The 20,243-nt window shown below is 38.6% G+C and overlaps 1 protein-coding gene across 1 annotated transcript; it reads right to left on the reverse strand.

Moving 5' to 3' along the window:
• Positions 1–274: 274 nt before the first annotated feature.
• LOC109617505 (uncharacterized) lies at positions 275–4,017 on the reverse strand. The gene is made up of 2 exons (XM_034483269.2): positions 3,624–4,017; positions 275–366 (listed from the first exon to the last, which is right to left on the reverse strand). The coding sequence occupies exons 1-2, from the start codon at positions 4,013–4,015 to the stop codon at positions 339–341; spliced, it is 420 nt and encodes a 139-aa protein (XP_034339160.2). The 5' UTR covers positions 4,016–4,017; the 3' UTR covers positions 275–338.
• Positions 4,018–20,243: the final 16,226 nt, after the last annotated feature.

Genomic DNA, 20,243 nt, shown 5'->3' on the forward strand with positions numbered 1-20,243 from the left:
TCACGATACTATTAATTAAAAAGTTTATAAGTGCGCTTTAGCGCATGCAATGAAATTAAAATTTTATGAATAAAACTGAAGTAAGGTATAACAATGTATTCTCCCTGGCTTCCGGTAATCCCAGCCTATTTAAAGAATAAGATCTCGCAAGATATTCCTTCTTTAGTTTGGCGGAGATATGTATATATAGATTTTTTTTTTTATATTTTTTTCAAATACTCATAAAATTCTAATTTCATTGCTGTGTGTAAAGTGACATTTGATTGAAAAAATAACAACTTTTTTTTTTTTTAAATTTTGTTGTCAAGGTAACAGAGTTTCAGAGTCAAGCTGCCTTTTCACTTCTTGCTGCCTGGATATGGCGCTCTACAAAATACAATGACAAAGATTTATGTATCAACTGATCACATCAAGTTGATTAATTTAAATACAAAATGTAAAATCAAAGACTATATCAAACACCTGAAGTAAGCATAAGCACTTAGGGTGAGGAGGGTGGGAGGCTTTAACTTACTTCAGTTTTATTCATAAAATTTTAATTTCATTGCATGCGCTAAAGCGCACTGATAATTTTTTTAATTCTATTTCATAAAACTGAAGTAAGGTATAACAATGTATATTTAAAGCCTGATATGTTTTAGATTTTAATTCTCTTTTACTTTCAGAACTGAATTAGAAAATTCTGACTCATTTACAATTGGTTTATTGTAAAACGTATAGAAAGTATTTGCTGATTTCCAGTTTGCTAACTCCATAATTTGCTTGACCGACAATCCAAGCTTATTTGCTTTAAAAGTACTGGCCCCTCTTGTAGAATGTGCTTTAAAAATGCTTGTATCAATTCCTGCATTTTCCAATACTGTTTTTAACCATCTAGCAGTAGTACAGGACCCAACTGGCTTATGGGGTTTCAAAAAACTGAGAGAAAAAATTATTTTCTCCATTTCTAATAGGTTCTGTGATTTTTAAATATTGCATAATGTGTTTTCTGACATCAAGTCTTTCATTTTCATACTCCTTGAATATCAATTTAACAGGTTCCATTCCCACTTTTCGTGTTTTAGTCAGTTGAACTATTTTAAACACAATTTCGTTTGGGGAAATTTGCATAAATTTCAGATCTAAATGGAACAGCTCCGATGACCTACAAGCTGTTGACAATGCCATAAGGCTGGCAACTGTCAAAGTTTACAACTTTAAACCTAAATTTTCACAAGGGCCTAAGGAAATTAGATATTTAAGTACAATATCTACATCCCAAGTGTGATTGTATCTAGGCATAGGTGGCCTGGAATTAAACACTCCAGACATAACTTGCTTTATAAGGTTGCTTTGACCTACTTTTATACCATTAATTTCAGGATGAAATGCTGAAATTGCAGATCTGTAACTGTTTACAGACCTATATTCGTATCCCTTTTTGAAACAACTCTGACAAAAAATTTGCTATATGTTCCGAAGAAGAGAAAAAGGGATCAACTTGTCTGCTACCACACCAGCTAGCCCAGTGTTTCCAGCAGCTGTTGTAAGCTGATTGGGTTCCCTTCCTCCATGATGCTGCGAGTAATTCTGAAGTGTTTGCTGATAACCCATGCATTTCTTTGTTTCGCCTGAAATTTTCCAGACCACTAATTTTAGCGTCCCATTGGTTATCAGAGGATGGGGATCCCCCCTGGTAACAGAAGGAGGTCCTTCTCTGGGGGTAGAAAAATGGGGTCTACTATTGACATATTCAGTAACATTGGATAATAAGGTTGTGTTTGCCATGCTGGTGTCACAATGACTAATTCCTCCCGCTCTTTCTGAACTTTTGCTATGCATCTCTGTATCAGGCAAAATGGTGGAAATGCATAAGCTTTCATTCCTCCCCAATGTGCTAGGAATGCATCTGTTCCCATAGCAAATGGGTCGGGTTTCCAGCTCATGTACCTCTCTAGCTGTGTATTTAATCAGGTCCATCTCTAGAGGACCCCATAACGAATTTATCTGAGCAAATATCTTGGGATTCAACCTCCAACTGTTGATGCTCATGATTGACACATTCCTGCTCTCCCAATCTGCTGTCTGATTGAGAGATCCAGGAAGGTGCTCTGCTGTAAGAGTTATCTTTCTTTCCAGACAATATTCCCATAGATCTTTTGCAATGTTTGTTAGAATGGGTGATTTTGTTCCCCCCATCTTGTTTACATAAATCACAGCAGTTGTATTGTCCATTTTCAAATGAATGTGTACATTTTGTTTGTTTTTGGTTACTGATTTTACTGCAATATTTGCAGCTTTCAGTTCTAATGCATTTATGTGAATTTTTTTCTCTACTGGGCTCCATGGACCCCCCATTCTTGTTTGGGAAAATGGGCAGTGGAACCCCCACCCCATCGTGGATGCATCCGTCTCTATTACTAAGTCTGGCTCGTTTGTTATTATTTGTTTCCCATTCCAGACCTGCAATTGTTGAATCCACCAGGAAATTTCTGTTTTGCACTCCTGAGACAGATTTATTTTGTTCTTGTAACTCTTTTCTTTGATCAGACATTTCGTTTTGAACATTTGTAATTCCCTGACATAGAGTGAGGCTGGAATTACTGCCTCCACTGTTGCATTAAATGATCCAACTAAACTTGCCAATTCTTGGATTGTAATGTGGTCGGATTCTAAAGCTTTTTGACATTTCATTTTTATATTCTGAATTTTGTCTTGAGGAAGGTAAACACTCATTTCTACTGAATCTACTTTTAGACCCAAGAACTCTATTGTTTGTGTTGGTTCTAGAACTGATTTCTTCCAGTTAATCAACCACCCCAGGTTGTGTAATAACCAAATAAGGGAATCTCTGTCCTTCATCAACCCTTCTTTGGTTTGATTCAGAAGTAGAATATCGTCCAGATAAATTACCAGCCGTATCCTGTCTGCGCAGAAATGCTATGATTGGTTTCATAACTTTTGTGAACAAACGGGGACCTGCTGCTAAACCAAATGGCAGGCTTGTGTACTGCAGGAGTTGACCCCCCCCCCCCCCCCCCCCCCAAGTGAATCTCAGGTATTTCCTGTAAGTTTGGTGTATTGGAATGCAAAAATATGCATCTTTCAGACCGATTTTGCACATAAAATCTCTTTTGATCATAATGTTTTTGACTACTTGAAAACCTTCCATCTTGAAATGTTCGTATACTACATACTCGTTCAACTTTTTTAGGTTGAAAATGGGACGAGACCCCCCATCTTTCTTGGGACGTACAAACAAAGTGCTTATGAACTGATCTTCAACATTGTTTTTGGGGTCCACAATCTCCACCGCTCTTTTTTCTAACATTTCCCCAATTTCCTTGTTCAAAATCTGATATTCTTTCTCCGAGTAATGAATTTCCGTTACAGATATTGCCTGGGTGTTTTCAAAAAATCTATTTTGTACCCCCTCAGTTCGGTCAGAATTGAACAATCTTTTGTTATTTTTTCCCAGTTTGAAGCAAAATACTTTAGTCTCCCCCCTAACGGGATTTGATTTTGTACAATTTCTGTCAATTTCAACTTTTCTACACTGGGATGGAGATTGTGGTGATCCCCTAAAACTTTTGATATTTGTTCTACCACTATCGGTATATTTATCTGAAACGTCATTGACGTACCTTTGTTTCTTTGTAATGCCACTTCTGCCTCTAAAGTTCGACCCCCTGGTCCTTTTCTGCTCACCAGAGGGTCCCTGACGAAAGGGCTGGTCGACAGTCTGAGTCAGCCTAGGTTTCTTGGTTACAGGCCTGGCGATATCCCTTGACATCTCTCGGGCTCGCTTTCTGTCTTTTGACTTCCGGTACAGGGTAGCATAAAAATCGTTCCCAAATAGTACAGTGTCGTCCTGAAGTTTTGCCTCGTTGTCGCGTAACATGCTTTTCGCTTTCTTTGTACTCCTGAGAATCTTGGCGAGGAAATTTATTCTCCGCACGTAAAGACACGCCACGTTCACCTGGACAATCATAAGAATAGTCTTTTCCAGCAACTTGACCACATCTTCAATACCCATAGTTGATGTGTGGCCCTCGTGAGCTTTGTCTAATTCTTCCCATATGCGAGATACTGGTCCCATACACTGAGCGACCCGTTTCTGAACAAGTTTCAACGACGAATTGTGCATTTTTAAGAACTTCATAGACTTGTGATCCGCCACTAAGTCCTCAATGTAATCGTCAATTTCCGGAGGATTCAAAAATTCGTTACCTGGTATGGGCGCGTCTTCTAAAATACAGGAGCGGATCTTCTCCTCTGTCAAATGAAGTTTGAAATACTTCTTAGCATACTTTGCCTTGCCTTTGTCCAACAAATATTCCGCCTCATCATTAAGCGGATCAAAACGCTTAGCGTCCAGTTCATCATCCGAATCGGCCTCTTTGGGCTCCCGGGTGCGTGATAATGGCTACTTGTACGTAAAATCGTCAATTTGGCCCTCTTCTTCAGAACTATCGTCTTCGTAAGGGTCTGACGAAGCACTGTCGTCGTCATAACGATCTTTCATATAAGTTCTCATAGAGTCTTTGTTCTTAGTTGTTTTTGGTATACTGTTACCACCCCACGGTTTTCTGGGTTCGCCATCATGGCCGCATGTTTTATCTGTCTCGACAGAAATGCCATCTTGGCTTAAACTTGCCCTTTCGGGGCTACCATCAGGACTACTCATGTCCTAAAACAATTCTCCACACGATATGTGACCAATATATGGAGAACAAAGTACAAATCCGAAGAATTACAGGTGATCGGAATTGGAGCAAAAAAATATCGTCTGCTATGTATCGAAGTCAAACGGAAGAATGAAGATCTCGCGAGATCTTATTCTTTAAATAGGCTGGGATTACCGGAAGCTAGGGAGAATACATTGTTATACCTTACTTCAGTTTTATGAAATAAAATTCAGGGGACCCACTAAATGTCATACAAAGTAGCATTTACTATACTGTTTCAATAAACATCACATTTAAATCATGGTGTCATTTTGACCCTCAAATATATTTTTCTATTTTTGACCATTTCCTTATAATTTATTATAAGTTCCACATAATTTATTATATCTTTAATTTTGAAAACTTATATTTTATATTTACTTACTTTAATCAATTTTACATCAGATTTACTTAGATAAATAACTTGAGGCCATCTGTCTTTAATTCACACGCACAGTTGTTAAATCAATTAGTGCCATCCGAGCTAATTCAATATATGATGGCGTAGTATAAAACTTCAATTTTACTCCTCCTTTCCTTATTTTCATATATGTACATTTTCCAGTATCTTTGCCTGTGATAACACTACGTATCGATTTTGAACTACATTGTATATAACCCATCATACAAACGACGCCAAATTGAGGCGCCAGCGGGGTTTGCTCATTTATATCTAATTGTTTAATCGTACGATGGCAAAAAATTATATAAATATAAATAATAAGGAATAATTCTTTGAATATTATGAGGTTATAATTTCGGTCGGGGCGTGATCAAATCTATCATAAAGCTCTTCGGGCTTTATTGGATTTGATCACGCCCCGACCGGAATTATCACCTTATAATATTCAAAGAATGATTCCTTATTATTTATCAAATACGTATTCCTTATTATTTATCAAATCTATCATAAAGCCCTTCGGGCTTTATTGGATTTGATCACGCCCCGACCGAAATAATCACCTCATAATACTCAAATAATGATTCCTTATTCCTTATATCAATTTTTTACATACTCCCAAAAAAGTGGGGGGGGGGGGGGGCAACTCCATGATAATTTAATTTTTTATATGTAAATTTTCAAACATGTGTTGCTGCGAGAAAAAGTGTGTGGGGGGGGGGGGGGGGGGCAGGCCCCCCATATGCTACGTGCCTCTTTATTTAAGAATATAGGTATAGACACGTCCGATTTCATCGTAAACGTTGTAGTTTTCTCAATTACCTCAACACAATTCCGGCGATTAGGGCTAATTTGTCCATGATCAACGTTTATTAAAGATCAATTATTAGGACAAAGCTTTGGTTTATTACAGTGTTTATATCATTTACAAATATATCTATATGTATGTATATGTTTAAAAATAAAGTATAGTTTAATAAAATAAGTTGTATTTAAAGTTATTGATGGAAAACTGGTGTTGTACAAGGGATGTATACAACCTGTGGTAACGGGGGGAGGGGGTACACTCCTAAATTATTTAGGGAGTTTTTGGTTAGTACCAATGAAAGCTTAGGAGAGAATTTTGAGACGACATGACCTGTTATTCTCGGATACTTTGGCATTTAGTTTTTACATAAATATTACTTTACTTTTACCTTTACCATTAAGATATATATAATGATTTTTTTTTGTTTTTAGCTCACCTGAGCTGAAAGCTCAAGTGAGCTATTCTGATCACATTTTGTCTGTCGTCCGTCTGTCCGTAAACTTTTCACATTTTCAACTTCTCAAGAACTACTGGGCCAATTTCAACCAAACTTGGCACAAATCATCCTTAGGCAATGGGGATTCAAAGTTGTGAAAATAAAGGGCCACACTCGTTTTCAAGGGGAGATAATTAGAAATTAATGAAAAATTTCGAGAAATTTTCAAAAATCTTCTTCTCAAGAACCAGAAAGCCAGGAATGCTGAAACTTGTGTGGAAGCATCCTCAGGTAGTGTAGATTCAAAGTTGTGAAAATCATGACTCCGGGGGTAGGGTGGGGCCACAATGGGGGGTCAATTTTTACATAGGAATATATAGAGTAAATCTTTAAAAATCTTCTTCTTAGAAACTAATCAGCCAGGAAAGCTGAAACTTGTGTGGAAGCATCCTCAGGTAGTGTAGATTCAAAGTTGTGAAATTCATGATCCCTGGGGGTAGGGTGGGGCACAATGGGGGTCCGAAGTTTTACATAGGAATATATAGAGTAAATCTTTAAAAGCATCCTCAGGTAGTGTAGATTCAAAGTTGTGAAAATCATGACCCCAAGGGGTAGGGTGGGGGCAAAATGGGGGGTCGAAGTTTTACATAGGAATATATAGAGTAAATCTTTAAAAATCTTCTTCTCAGAAACTAATCAGCCAGGAAAGCTGAAACTTGTGTGGAAGCATCCTCAGATAGTGTAGATTCAAAGTTGTGAAAACATGATCCCTGGGGGTAGGGTGAGGCCACATTGAGGGGGGGGGGGGTTTAAGTTTTACATTGGAATATATAGAGTAAATCTTTTAAAATCTTCTTCTCAGAAACTAATCAGCCATATGATTCTTTATTATTGTTAAGACTTTGGCTCCAGGACAATTCTTCGGCCTCACAAGAAGGTTCAATGTTTGATGTTGCTTAATATCCCATATATAAACAATTGTAAAGGATCTTTTTGAGGACTGCAATACTCAACATGTGAAATGACTATAAAATCATCCTGTTAGAAAAGGGACTAATGATTATAAACATAAGAATATCCAGGGGAAAAAATGGATTTTATTTATACAGGATCTACATGTATTATTGAACATTGTCAAGATTGTTTGTATTATGACTCCATTAAGCTGATTTTATCATACCTATTGTTCCTCAGGTGAGCGATGTGGCCTATGGGCCTCTTGTTAGATAATCTTATAGCTCTGGCTGAGCAATCATTATATACATGCAAACTCTGTTATATTCAACTCTGTTATATTCAACACACTGTGCCAACAATATTTTAGTAAAGGATGAAACTGCATGCGCGATACGTAGGCAATGTCGGCAAAGTTTTGAGAAAAAAAAATTGAAAATAATACATACATATGTTGTATTCTGCGAACTTAAAAATATTATCACCGTGTCAAATGTTCCCCTTGGACATGACACCTTTTCCCCTGTCACTGGCGTTGAGTGACTTTGATCCGGACACCCTTAATTGACTGACAGTATATCTTAGTAATCCGTTAATTAAAGTAACTCTTTATATTTACTTTTCTATTATTCTCTATTGTTAAAAATGTTTTGTTATTTATATGTAATTGTTGGCCATGTTTAACTATTCGGCGGCTGTTCTCAAACACGAACTTGCCCAAACAAAACAATCTCTTTAAGATTCACAGGACAACTTTTTAGGATTGATTGCCCAGTTCAATAAAATGCAAAAGGAGTTAAATTCGACTTGACTCAAAATGCACGCGATTCAAGAGAATTCCCGAGAAGAAATAAGACAGCTGCAGACAAAACTAGACGCATCCATAGAAATAAACAAAATGGCATCCGAAGAAGCGTACTGTAGTGGAACCTGGTACTTGTTCAAAATGGAATCCGAAGAAGCGTACTGTTGTGAAACCTGGTACTTGTTCCTTCTCGGCCCATTCTGGAACTAGGTAGATCACATTTCCAATTGCTGGTAGACTCGAACCGTCTGTGAGCATGGGTCGAATTCACCGCAGCTTTACGATAGTGTCCCCTGAATCACTTTTCTTTGCCTTTTCCTTTAGTTCTTCCTCTCTTTCACGTATTATTCTGCTTAGGTGTTGTATTTGTTCTTCCAGCTGCTGAATTTCTTTGTCTCGCTTCTGTAATTCAGCCAGCACTACAAAATGGCGTTTTTTTAAAGAACTTTGCTTTTGCAGTTTAGTGGTCAATATCTCTCCGCAAAACGTTAATTTTCTGCTTCGCATCATCCAGTTTATTCTTAGTAAGCTCTTCATTGAATTGAGCGTCTTTTATCCTGGAAAAAGGAAGTTCCGCAAGGAATAAACGTTTCTCGTTGAAAACTCTGATCCGAATTCTGTCTTTTCTTTTCCGATTTTCTTTTGTCTGTTTGTGTCGAGCAGTCTGCCCTCTGGGTCTCTACGACTTAAATGGCGTGAACGTCACTTTGGCGGCTAAGTTTCTTTGTCTTGCACATCCGCGCAAAATGTCCATTCTTTCCACATTTAAAACATTTAGCAAACCGTGCGACACAATTCCATACGTGATGAGCAAGTCCACACTTTCTACTTTTTGGATAATAGATATGGTACAAAACACCTTCATCTAACACATAGTCTTGAGATTCTAGTGTCAACACGTCCTCTGTTTGGTAGTTCTTTATTTGCTGTAACGTTTTCCGGGTTCGAAGATTCGGTTGCTCTGCCTGAGCAATTATAACACAAATCAAATTTCTCAATCTAAGCAAAGCAGTAATATATACAATTCACTACTTTCTACTAGAGCGCACGCGCTTCCTCGACAGAAATTATTCTGTTATCACAACACATACAATAAAACCTCGAAAGCCTTATGCAGGCACGTAAGGTATTTATTCGTGTTCTAGGTTTCACCCTAATTACTGCTTCCTTTACAGCCTCTTCTGACCTCGGCTGTCTGTTCAGAAGTCCGGCTGAGAGCTCAGAAACTTTCCTTATATACCCCAAGTCGCGTGATACTTGGGGATCTAGAAACAGGAAGTAGTACTCTAGTATGAGAAGCGAATATGATTTTGATTCCGACTTTCGTTTCATTACCCACGCCTCCAGGAATGCGTCCCGCATTTCAAATAACAATATGATCTGGTAATGCGCGTGGAACATAACAAAACTGACAATAAACAACTTGATTCAAAAGAGAACCATGATCAACAAAAATAATTCAAAGACAGTGCGCTCATTACAAAAATCAGTGAAAAGATCTATTAGTATGAGTAAAAATATGAAATCAGCAAATCATCTATGAGCAGTCCGCATGCCTTACAAATAATGAATAATCAGCCAATAATGAATATGCCTTAATCAAAGAAGAACACATCTTCAACTTAAATTTATCTAAAATCAACTCTTGTCTTCACGCGATGTGACAGTGGTTTTTCCCTCCTAGCTGTGACCATTTTATCGGCTATGATTTACAACAGGTCAACTATCGCTAACCTTTTCCCGTACAAACAAAAGTCAATATATCGCTTGCACTCTGAACAATTATTCACGTTTAATATATAGCCGCTATAGTCGACTTCATAGTCTTGTAACTACATTGGCGCATTTCTATCGCGTCTCGGTCGACAGTTTACGCTCGCCTTTGTTTCCTCAACGGAAATGAATGGCTCCGTTTCTTCAATGTGAACATCGTCATGAGGTGAACTGTCACCTATCTGTAAGTCACCTTTGTTTTCAGCCTCGTTGTCAGAATTGTCCTCTCCCCTTAATGTCTGAGCATGGCTCTTTCTCATTCGGTCACAATGAATGACAGTGCTCTTTTCTCGAAAACCACATGCAACGTTGTAATACATCTGACAGCTTATTCTCTACTTTATAAGGACCCCTCCAAAATGAAGTTAGCTTGGGAGAGCATCCGGTTTTCCTTACTGGGAAGTATACATATACCATATCGCCTGGCTTAAATGACGACCAAGATACTTTAACATCATGGTACTTCTTCTGACGAAGCATCTTTCCTTTTACATTGTCCCTGACAATGGCATGCGCCTTCTTCAAACGTTCGCGCAATATCCAAACCCATAGATGAGCTGGTATTTCTTTAATTTCTGTCAGCATCTCGTACATTAAATCTAAAGGCGTCGTTGCCTCTCGACCTAACATAAGCATATTAGGAGAGAAATTCGTTGTCTCATTCATCGTTTATTGAGAAGCCATGAGGATATAAGAAAGACACACGTCCCAATCTCGTTGGTTGTCTCTGACATAGGCGCTCAGCATTAAAAGCAAGGTGCGGTTGAATCGCTCAACCATTCCATCGGATTTAGGACGGTATGGCGTTGTCCGTTCTTTTGTAATGCCCAGCAATTTGCTCATTTCTGTGAACAGCTTACTCTCATACTGTCGGCCTTGGTCGGAATGAATGATGGATGGAACACCAAACCTCACGATAACTTGTTCCATAATTGTTCGAGCAATTGTCTCCGCTTCCATATCTGGAAGAGCAATTGCCTCTGTCCATTTTGTAAAGTAGTCCGAAACGACTAGAATGTAACGATTTCCTCGGTCCGTCTCGGGCAACTCACACTGAATGTCAGTTGCTATTCTCTCCATAGGCACACCAGATGTTGTGATTTGCATAGGAGCGCGGTGTTTCGGAATAGGATTTTTCCGCTTAGAACACGTGTCACATTCCGCTGTGTACTGATGTACATCTCTCTGTAGATCTGGTCAATAGTATCGTTGCCTTATTTTTGCCAGCGTCTTTGTCACTCCAAGGTGACCTGACGTCTTATTGTCGTGACACATCTCCAAGACATTTCTACTCTCACAATCTGGTACTATGGCTTGATAGATCTCTCGATTTTACGGAAGCAATACCCATCGACACAAACCATCCTGGATACTTAGTCTTTCAAATTGGTTTCACAACGATTTGATCATGTACCCTTGCTGCGAAACATCAGAAAATGAGGGTCTTTTACCGAGGTCAATCCATTTGCGAACTAATTGAATGTCTTTGCTCTCATCTTGAGATCCTCTTAGACTAGCGCTCGCCAACCCATTTTTGTTATCCTCGACCTCAGTAGATGAGTGCAATACCCTAACTAAAGGTTTTGAATCTTTTGTATCCCAATTAGAATCAAATCCACACTGAGTGCATGGAATTCTACTAAGGGCATCCGCGTTCCCGTGTTTTCTGCCCGGGCGATTCTCTATCTCCATATCATAAGTGCTGATGACTTCTAGCCATCGCGCTAATTGTCCTTCCGGGTTTTTATACCCCCGCTCCGAAGGAGAGGGGGTATACTGTTTTACCCTTGTGTGTCTGTCTGTCCGTCCGTCCGTCCGTCTGTCTGTCTGTCCGTCTGTCTGTCCGTCCGTAACAAAAATTTCTGTCGCATTTATCTCAGCAACTATTTATCGCAGATGCTTGAAATTTTAACACAGTGTTTGTTAAGGCATGCCATATCGTGGGATATATTTTTGTACCAATCGGACGCCAACTTCCTGTTAAATGACGACTTTGCTTATTTTTTAACCAAAATTTTCAAACAAATTTTCGTCAAAGAAATCTCAGCAACTGTTTATCGCAGATGCTTGAAATTTTTACACAGTATTTGTATAGGCATGCCATATCGTGGGATATATTTTTGTACCAATCGGACGTCAACTTCCTGTTAAATGACGACTTTGCTTATTTTTTAACCAAAATTTTCAAACAAATTTTCGTCAAAGATTTCTCAGCAGCTATTTATCGCAGATGCTTGAAATTTATACACAATATTTGTATAGGCATGCCATATCGTGGGATATATTTTTGTACCAATCGGCGTCAACTTCCTGTTAAATGACGACTTTATTTATTTTTAGCCAAAATGTTCAAACAAATTTCCGTCAAAGATTTCTCAGCAACTATTTATCGCAGATGCTTGAAATTTTAACACACTATTTGTATAGGCATGCCATATTGTGGGATATATTTTTGTATCAATCGGACGTCAAACTTCCTGTGAAATGATGACTTTGTTTATTTTTAGCCAACATTTTCAAACAAATTTCGTCAAAGATTTCTCAGCAGCTATTTATCGCAGATGCTTAAAATTTTTACACAGTATTTGTTAAGGCATGCCGTATCGTGGGATATATTTTTGTACCAATCGGACGTCAACTTCCTGTTAAATGAGTACTTTGTTTATTTTAGCCAAAATTTTCAAACAAATTTTCCTCAAAGATTTCTCAGCAACTGTTTATCGCAGAGGCTTGAAACTTTAACACACTATTTGTTTAGGCATGCTATATTGTGGGATATATTTCTGTACCAATCGGATGCCAGCTTTCTGTTAAATGTCGACTTTGCTTATTTTGCATATTCACATCAGAGCGGGGGTATCACTAGTGAGCATTGGCTCACAGATATCTTGTTGAACCTAAGAAGCCATTTCAGTGACCCATGGTCAGTCCTTAACAAAAATTGTTTTCAATAAAGATAGTGCCTAAAGTACTTTATGAAATGGACAACAGCGAGCAATTCTTTTCTCGCCACCCAATACCGTCTCTCTGTTTCAGATAGTGCACGACTGGCATACGCTATCACCCGCTCGTTTCCGTTGATTTTCTGCAAAAGCACAGCGCCTATTGAGCAGTTACTTGCGTCTGTATCAAGAATGAATCGGTTAGACACATCAGGTAACGCTAGTATTGGTGCAGATATTAACCTGTTTCGAAGATTTTCAAAAGCGCTCTGTGCTTCTTTCGTCCACTGAAACGTTCGCCCCTTTTTGTAAGACGATGCAATGGTTTTGCCTCCGAGGCAAAATCTCGAATAAAACGTCTATAATAACTGCACAACCCTAAAAATGAGCCATTGTCAGACAGTTGGCCACTGGGCTACTGCTGCAATCTTTTCTGGGTCTGTAGCAATGCCCTCATGAGATATTATGTGTCCCAGGTATTTTACATTAGTTGCAAAAAGGTTGCACTTCTTTGCCTTTAATTTCAGTCCAGCTTACTGAAGTGTATCAAATACCTTTCCCAAGCTCTCTAGCATGTTCTCAAAGGAATTTCCAATAACTATTATGTCGTCAAGATACACTAAGCAAATGTCTCACTGAAGACCCGCTAGAACAGTCTCCATCAGACGTTCAAACGTCGCAGGCGCACAGGTTAGACCAAAAGGCATAACCTTAAATTGAAATAAGCCTTTCCGTGTTACAAAAGCTGTCTTAGCTTTATCCTTTTTTTCCATGCCAACCTGCCAATACCCACTGTTAGGGTCTAATGTGGAGAACATAGCATGACGCGAGAGATGGTTAAATGCTTTGTCAATATTTGGGAGAGGATATGCATCTTTGATAGTTACTTCATTTAAGCGGCGATTATCAATACAGAATCGCATTGACCCGTCCTTTTTGCGCACTAGAAATACAGGCGATGCACAAGGGCTATTGGAAAGTTCTATAACATCTCTTTCTAGCATTTTATTGACTTGTTTGTCGACTTCATGTGACAAATGCAAAGGAATCCGGCGCACGCCTTGCTTAATTGGTTTCTCAACTGTTCCAGTATTTATCTTATGCTTAACTACTGCTGTTCGTCCAGGGTCAAAATTTGATCTTGCAAACAGATTTTATTTGCGTAAGAATTTTTCAGCATCTTTGGCTTGAAAGAGATCGCGGAAATCCTCTCACAGCTCACCAGATGACTGCTTTTCAAACCTAGCCGTGCTCTTTTTTGCATCAATAGCCGTCATCTTAGCTATGGTTGTGTCCTTGTATATCGTCTGCGGTACATCTGTTATATTCATAAGTCGAACAGGTATATTCTATTCACCTTTAACTAACGTTCGCCCAACTAGCGCACGACCCCTTTCTAGAAACTTTTCTTCTGGCTCGACAATGTAATCTATGGTACCGCATTTATTGTCACCAGAAATTTTACCCTTAATGACTAATTCACTTCGTGGGGGAATATGAACATCGTCGGCAGCAGTGATACGATAACAGCCCATAGCTCCTTCACAAGAGACTGCGCATTCCTCGTCATTTAGCCGCAAAGTATTAGTTCCAAGATTTATAATACCATTTCCCATTTTTAGGAAATCAAGGCCGAGTATTCCATCGATAGTGATATCCGTCACTATCGCTGGAATATGTGTTTCAGACTGACAAACATCGATACCAAATATTGCTCTTCCATACTGAGGGAGAGCATCTCCACTTGCATTTAATACTCTTTGCGAACTTTCTTCTAAGAATCGGGCGCGTGTGTTGTGACATCAAATCGTATATCTTCTTTGATATTGATGTCAACGAAGCGCCTGTGTCGATCAACATCTTTGCTTGAACTTCATTGACCTTAGTATGTAGAAAGATACCAGCTTCATGGTTTGAAGTGTTTGCGCCTATATTTGCGTTCATACACCTGTTTTTCCTGCGATTGCATCGAATTCGTCGAGTTTTCCCCTCGCCCGAACTTTTCTATAAGGCTCATTTTTCTTATCCGCTTTTCTACTTTTCAAACTGGGACAATTTCTCCGAATATGGCCCTTTTCTAAACAGTAATAGCAAACCACGCCATTGTTGAGGTTTCCGCCTGAAGGCTGTATAGGTCGTCTTTCTCGTGTCCCATTTTGAACCTATTTTTCTAATTTATCTAATTTAGTCTGCATTGCCTTCATTAGCTGCGTTGTCTGAGGTTGTGTGCTTTCATCACTTTCAATCATGCGCAAGTCTCCTCGCTTTTCTGTTTTGAAATACGCATCCAGCTCCACAGCAAGGCGAATTGCGTCATTTAGATTTTCAGGTCTGCTCTGTTTGATGCGCAATCTCATATCCGAGTTGACTAATGCATCGATAAACGCATCTTTACCTAGTGTCTCCCTTACCTCAGACGGTGCCGTCGGATAAGCTAAACAGGTCAACCTATGAATAGCCTGATCTAATTCCGACAGGGTCTCAGACGCTTTCCGTCTGGTTTGGCGGCGCAAAACGTTCCTCTAGAGCAAATACCAGCAAATCATACCGTTGTCCCATTTCTTTAGAAACATTCCAAAGTATACCTTGAGCTGCCCCACACAGCGAAACAGATAAGTATAATCCTTTCTCCTTCTCTGACCAATTGTTAAGGGCAGCGCAGGCGTCAAAATGAGATTTGTAGTCCAGCCATGAATGAGAGCCATCAAATGTTGCTGGTTTGATGTTGCATCTTGTGCCCTTACTTCCTGGATCTGTGCATGCTTCAATCTCTCCTCTCGGAACCGCTGACTGTCTACTTTCAGTCTGTAGCTCACGAACTGGTGCGTAATTGATACTATTTCTCCTCATCGCATCCGTATTTCTACGCTCTAATGGCGCACGCGTCAATGTCGCACTCGACAGTATTGGCGCTTCCGCGGCTAGCGGTGCGCTCGCTGTTTCAGTGCCTAATATGTGATCACCCAGTGCATCCGCAAGCAAAGCCTCACTAGTATTACCTTCACTGTGTGCCTTTGCCTGGCGCACTGTAACATGGCCTGTGCGCTCAGTATCATCAATACCATCCCTTTCTTCAATAGTCTGCAATACAGCTGTATTCTCAGGGTCGTAATACTGACCTCCACTCGCTTCATTCAGTGTAGCGCTTCCAGAATCGCGCGCTTGCGTTCTTCTTTCCCTAGGTGTAGAAAACCTCTCTATTTCTTTGCGCAATCGATCGCAGCTCTGCTCTAGAAATGATATTTCTTCATCTATCATCTCATCCATATTAATTGATCACAGCTATTATAAAGAAATAAATAAATGATTATCTATAACCGAATCCCGACGCTGCTACCAATTTTATGTAACGTGTTCCGGGTTCGAAGATTCGGTTGCTCTGCCTGAGCAGTTATAACACAAATCAAATTTCACAATCAAAGATTTAAATCAGTAATATATACAATTCACTACTTTCTACTAGAGCGCACGCGCTTCCTCAACAGAAATTTTTCTGTTATCACAACACATACAATAAAACCTCGAAAGCCTTATGCAGGCACGTAATGTATTTATTCGTGTTCTAGGTTTCACCCTAATTACTGCTTCCTTTACGGCCTCTTCTCACCTCGGCTGTCTGTTCAGAAGTCCGACTGAGAGCTCAGAAACTTCCCTTATATACCCTAAGTCACGTGATACTTGGGGATCTAGAAACAGGAAGTAGTACTCAAGTATGAGAAGCGAATATGATTTTGATTCCGACTTCCGTTTCATTACCATGTACGCAATGATGTCTTTGAAATCAGAGTCATTCCTTTGAAATTCTATTAATTCCGTTTTTGAGACTGCTGTTATCTCATGCACACAATCAAAATCCGTGAAAATGGCCTCTATACCTCTGTACTCCTCTGTACTCTTCTATCCCTCTTATGAGTGATATCGAACTGATAACCCTGAAGGAATATAGCACATCTAGCCAATCTGCTATTTGTTTCTACCTCTTTCAATTTCTTGACAAACGTTATTGCACTGTGATCTGTGAAAACCTGAAATTTCTTATTTGCTAAATAGATTCTGTAGTGTTTGATCCCCTCTACTAAAGCTAGGCACTCTCTATCAGATATCGTCCAATTTCTCTCGACCGGTCTGAGTGCACGTCCACCGTAAGCTACAACGGTCTCTCGTCCTTTAGAATCTTTCTGTCCCAGAATGTAAGAAATAGAAAACCCTGAAGCATCCGTGTGTGACGGTGCACATTTTGATTTTTATATATTTTACGTAATAATTACATACAGTCTATAATATTTCGTAAATGTTTTAATTATTTTATATTTTACAATTTAAGATTTAAGGTACGTGAAAGTTAAGAATTTCTGGGCTAAAGAAATATTAAGAAGAAAGCGTCGTGCTAGATAAATAATGTACATGGGTTCGGATTAACGTTTACACGTTTCCTTTTTGTTCGGATCTAGAAAGTTAGTAACAATTTATTTAGGAATAAATCATTCTCACATTTCGGCAATTATCAAATGTTCAATTGATTTTTATATATTTTACGTAATAATTACTTACAGTCTATAATATTTCGTAAATGTTTTAATTATTTTATATTTTACAATTTAAGATTTAAGGTACGTGAAAGTTAAGAATTTCTGGGCTAAAGAAATATTAAGAAGAAAGCGTCGTGCTAGATAAATAATGTACATGGGTTCGGATTAACGTTTACACGTTTCCTTTTTGTTCGGATCTAGAAAGTTAGTAACAATTTATTTAGGAATAAATCATTCTCACATTTCGGCAATTATCAAATGTTCAAGTTAAGAAGTAATGCAAACAAAAGTCGGTCTATCTATTCAACTGTCAGTACGTAGGTATTTGAGTTAATTTTACTATCACTTTAGGATTAACGCATAACAATAGATGCCAGGGATAGTGAGAAACTCTTCCGCTAATTGAATAAAAATTAAGGTAAAAGGGGACGCTAACCTCGCGAGGCTCCCCAAAGGAAATTCAATAAAGTCATTATAATAATTTGTTAATTACACTGTAATTACCCCCTTTGAGTGACCTCACTGAGGACAGGTCGAGGATTAAGTTTATTCCCCCGTCTCCCTCTCGTCACTTACGCTTGGGACACAGAGGAATAAACATCATAAGTACATTGTATCCTCGACCTTGTCTTTATTCAGGTCAGTATTTTCATGTTTTATAAGTTAGTTTTGTTTTATATGAAATATAAGTATTTTTATTAATCAAGTTTTTAAAAATTAAGTTAAAGTGATAGCTTTAATTTAACATTAAGAAATTAGTAAAAGTTCCTTAACATTTCTAGCTTGGGCGATAAGATAATTTTAAACATAATTTTGTACAGTAAATCCGATTCATATTCACTTACTTTAATGATAATTTAATACTAATTTGGATATTGGGTTCAGTATTTGAAAATTTGTTTAGTCAATATTTTTACTTTAAAATTGTAATACTGTCAATCAACGGCCGGGAATTGATACCGGAAGTTGGTTTTAAATATGGCCGCCACTCTTTAAATGGCGGACCAGTGATGTTATATTAATGTCTATTTTAATCATGTTCTTTAATAATGTTCAATTTAAATTTAATTGTCAATATGTTGTAATTAATATTCATTTTTATACTGTGTCACTTACGCTTGGGACACAGAGGAATAAACATCATAAGTACATTGTATCCTCGACCTTGTCTTTATTCAGGTTAATAAGGTTTCTAACCATATACGTCCGGGCGTAAGGCTAATTACAACAGCGAGTTCCCCTTTACGAGAAGAACTTCGTAAAACGTGGTGGAGGAAAAGATCTTGGACCTCTCTTTCATCAGATGCCAAGGCCCCACAACTACTATCTTCGTACAGTGTACGACGTGGACGAAGACATTGACGATTTTGAACTAGAAGTCGAGGACAACCAAGAAGTCGAGGACACCTCAGAAGCCGAGGTAATGAGTTCTATTCAATTGGAGAAGTTTGGGGGTGGCGATGAGAACGCCGCAGCATGGCTGGCCAAATATCGCCAGTATGCTGTATTCATGAATTGGCCACTGGAAAAACTGACAGCGGGCTTTCAATTCTTTCTAACAAACACTGCTCTCGTCTGGTATGAAAATCTTGATGAAAGGGTTAAAACGAGAGGGTTTGAAGATGTTACGAGAGCATTTCTAGAAAGATTTAATGAACAAAATCAGACTGATGTATCATTATTTAAGATTCAGCAGTTGCCCGGTGAATCAGCCGAGCAATATGTTACTAGATTTCTGAAACAAGTACAAAAAGTTAACGGGCCTGAGCATGTGCAGGTTGGTGCTCTATTGAATGGTTTGTCGGGCTCAATTAAGAACTATGTGAATATGAAGGAGCCACAATCAGTAGAACAAGTCCGTCGATATGCAGTTCTTGCGGAAAAGAATTGCACTTCAGATGCACATGTTGAATCGTTACATGCTAAATTTGACGAAATGACAAAACAGATACAACAATTAACGCTCAATTCTGTAAATGTCAACAGTGTTCAGAGAACTCAGGGTCAAAATCATAGAAATTATCGATCACAATCTAGACCAATTCTGGGTAGATACTCTTACCCTCATCAATCCAACTCTGAGTATCAATGTACGAAATGCGGGATGGATTGTAGGGGTAGGAGGAACTGTCCTGCACACAATCAGACTTGTAGAAAGTGCGGTAAGCCAAATCATTTTCAGAGAATGTGTAGATCGGGGGTTCGTAAATAGGGATTCGGGCCTATCTATAGAAATTCTATAGGTGGGCACACTGACAAAGAATTACTTAGAGCTGCTATGAGTGCTAGGGATAAAACACTTTCTGAAATCAAGCAACATCTTTTGATGCAAAATACATTATTGTCGGAGAAAAAGTGTAAAAATAACAAAAGTGCTAAATCTACAAAATCCCCAAAACCTTCTGTGCTCAGTCTAAAAACATCTTTACAGAAAAGTACAGTAACAGTTCATGTAGCAAATGTTAAAACTAATGCTTTGGTTGACACAGGTGCTGATGTTAGTTGCGTTCATTCAAAATTGCTTGCAAAATTAGAAATGTCTAATGTTGAAGTACGGTCATCTAATATCATGCAAATTACAGGTGTTGGCGGAGAATGTCATAATGTCAAAGGGGAAATAACTCTTCCACTAACATTTGGTGATGTAACAATTACTAACACCTTTCTGATTTTTGACAATTTGCATCATGCACTAATCCTTGGTAGAGATTTTCTTGTTGAGAATAAGGTAGAAATAGATTTTTCCTCAGAGACCATGACGATCCCAGGAAACAAACCTCTGGTATGTACATTACATAGAAATTTAGGGTTAGTCAGACCATTGGAATCTGTGGTGATTGAACCAGACAGTTCAGTACGCTTGAATGTGTCAGTATCAAGGCAAGTATCA

This window comes from Magallana gigas, chromosome 9, assembly GCF_963853765.1.
Source record: "Magallana gigas chromosome 9, xbMagGiga1.1, whole genome shotgun sequence".
NCBI lineage: Eukaryota > Metazoa > Mollusca > Bivalvia > Ostreida > Ostreidae > Magallana > Magallana gigas.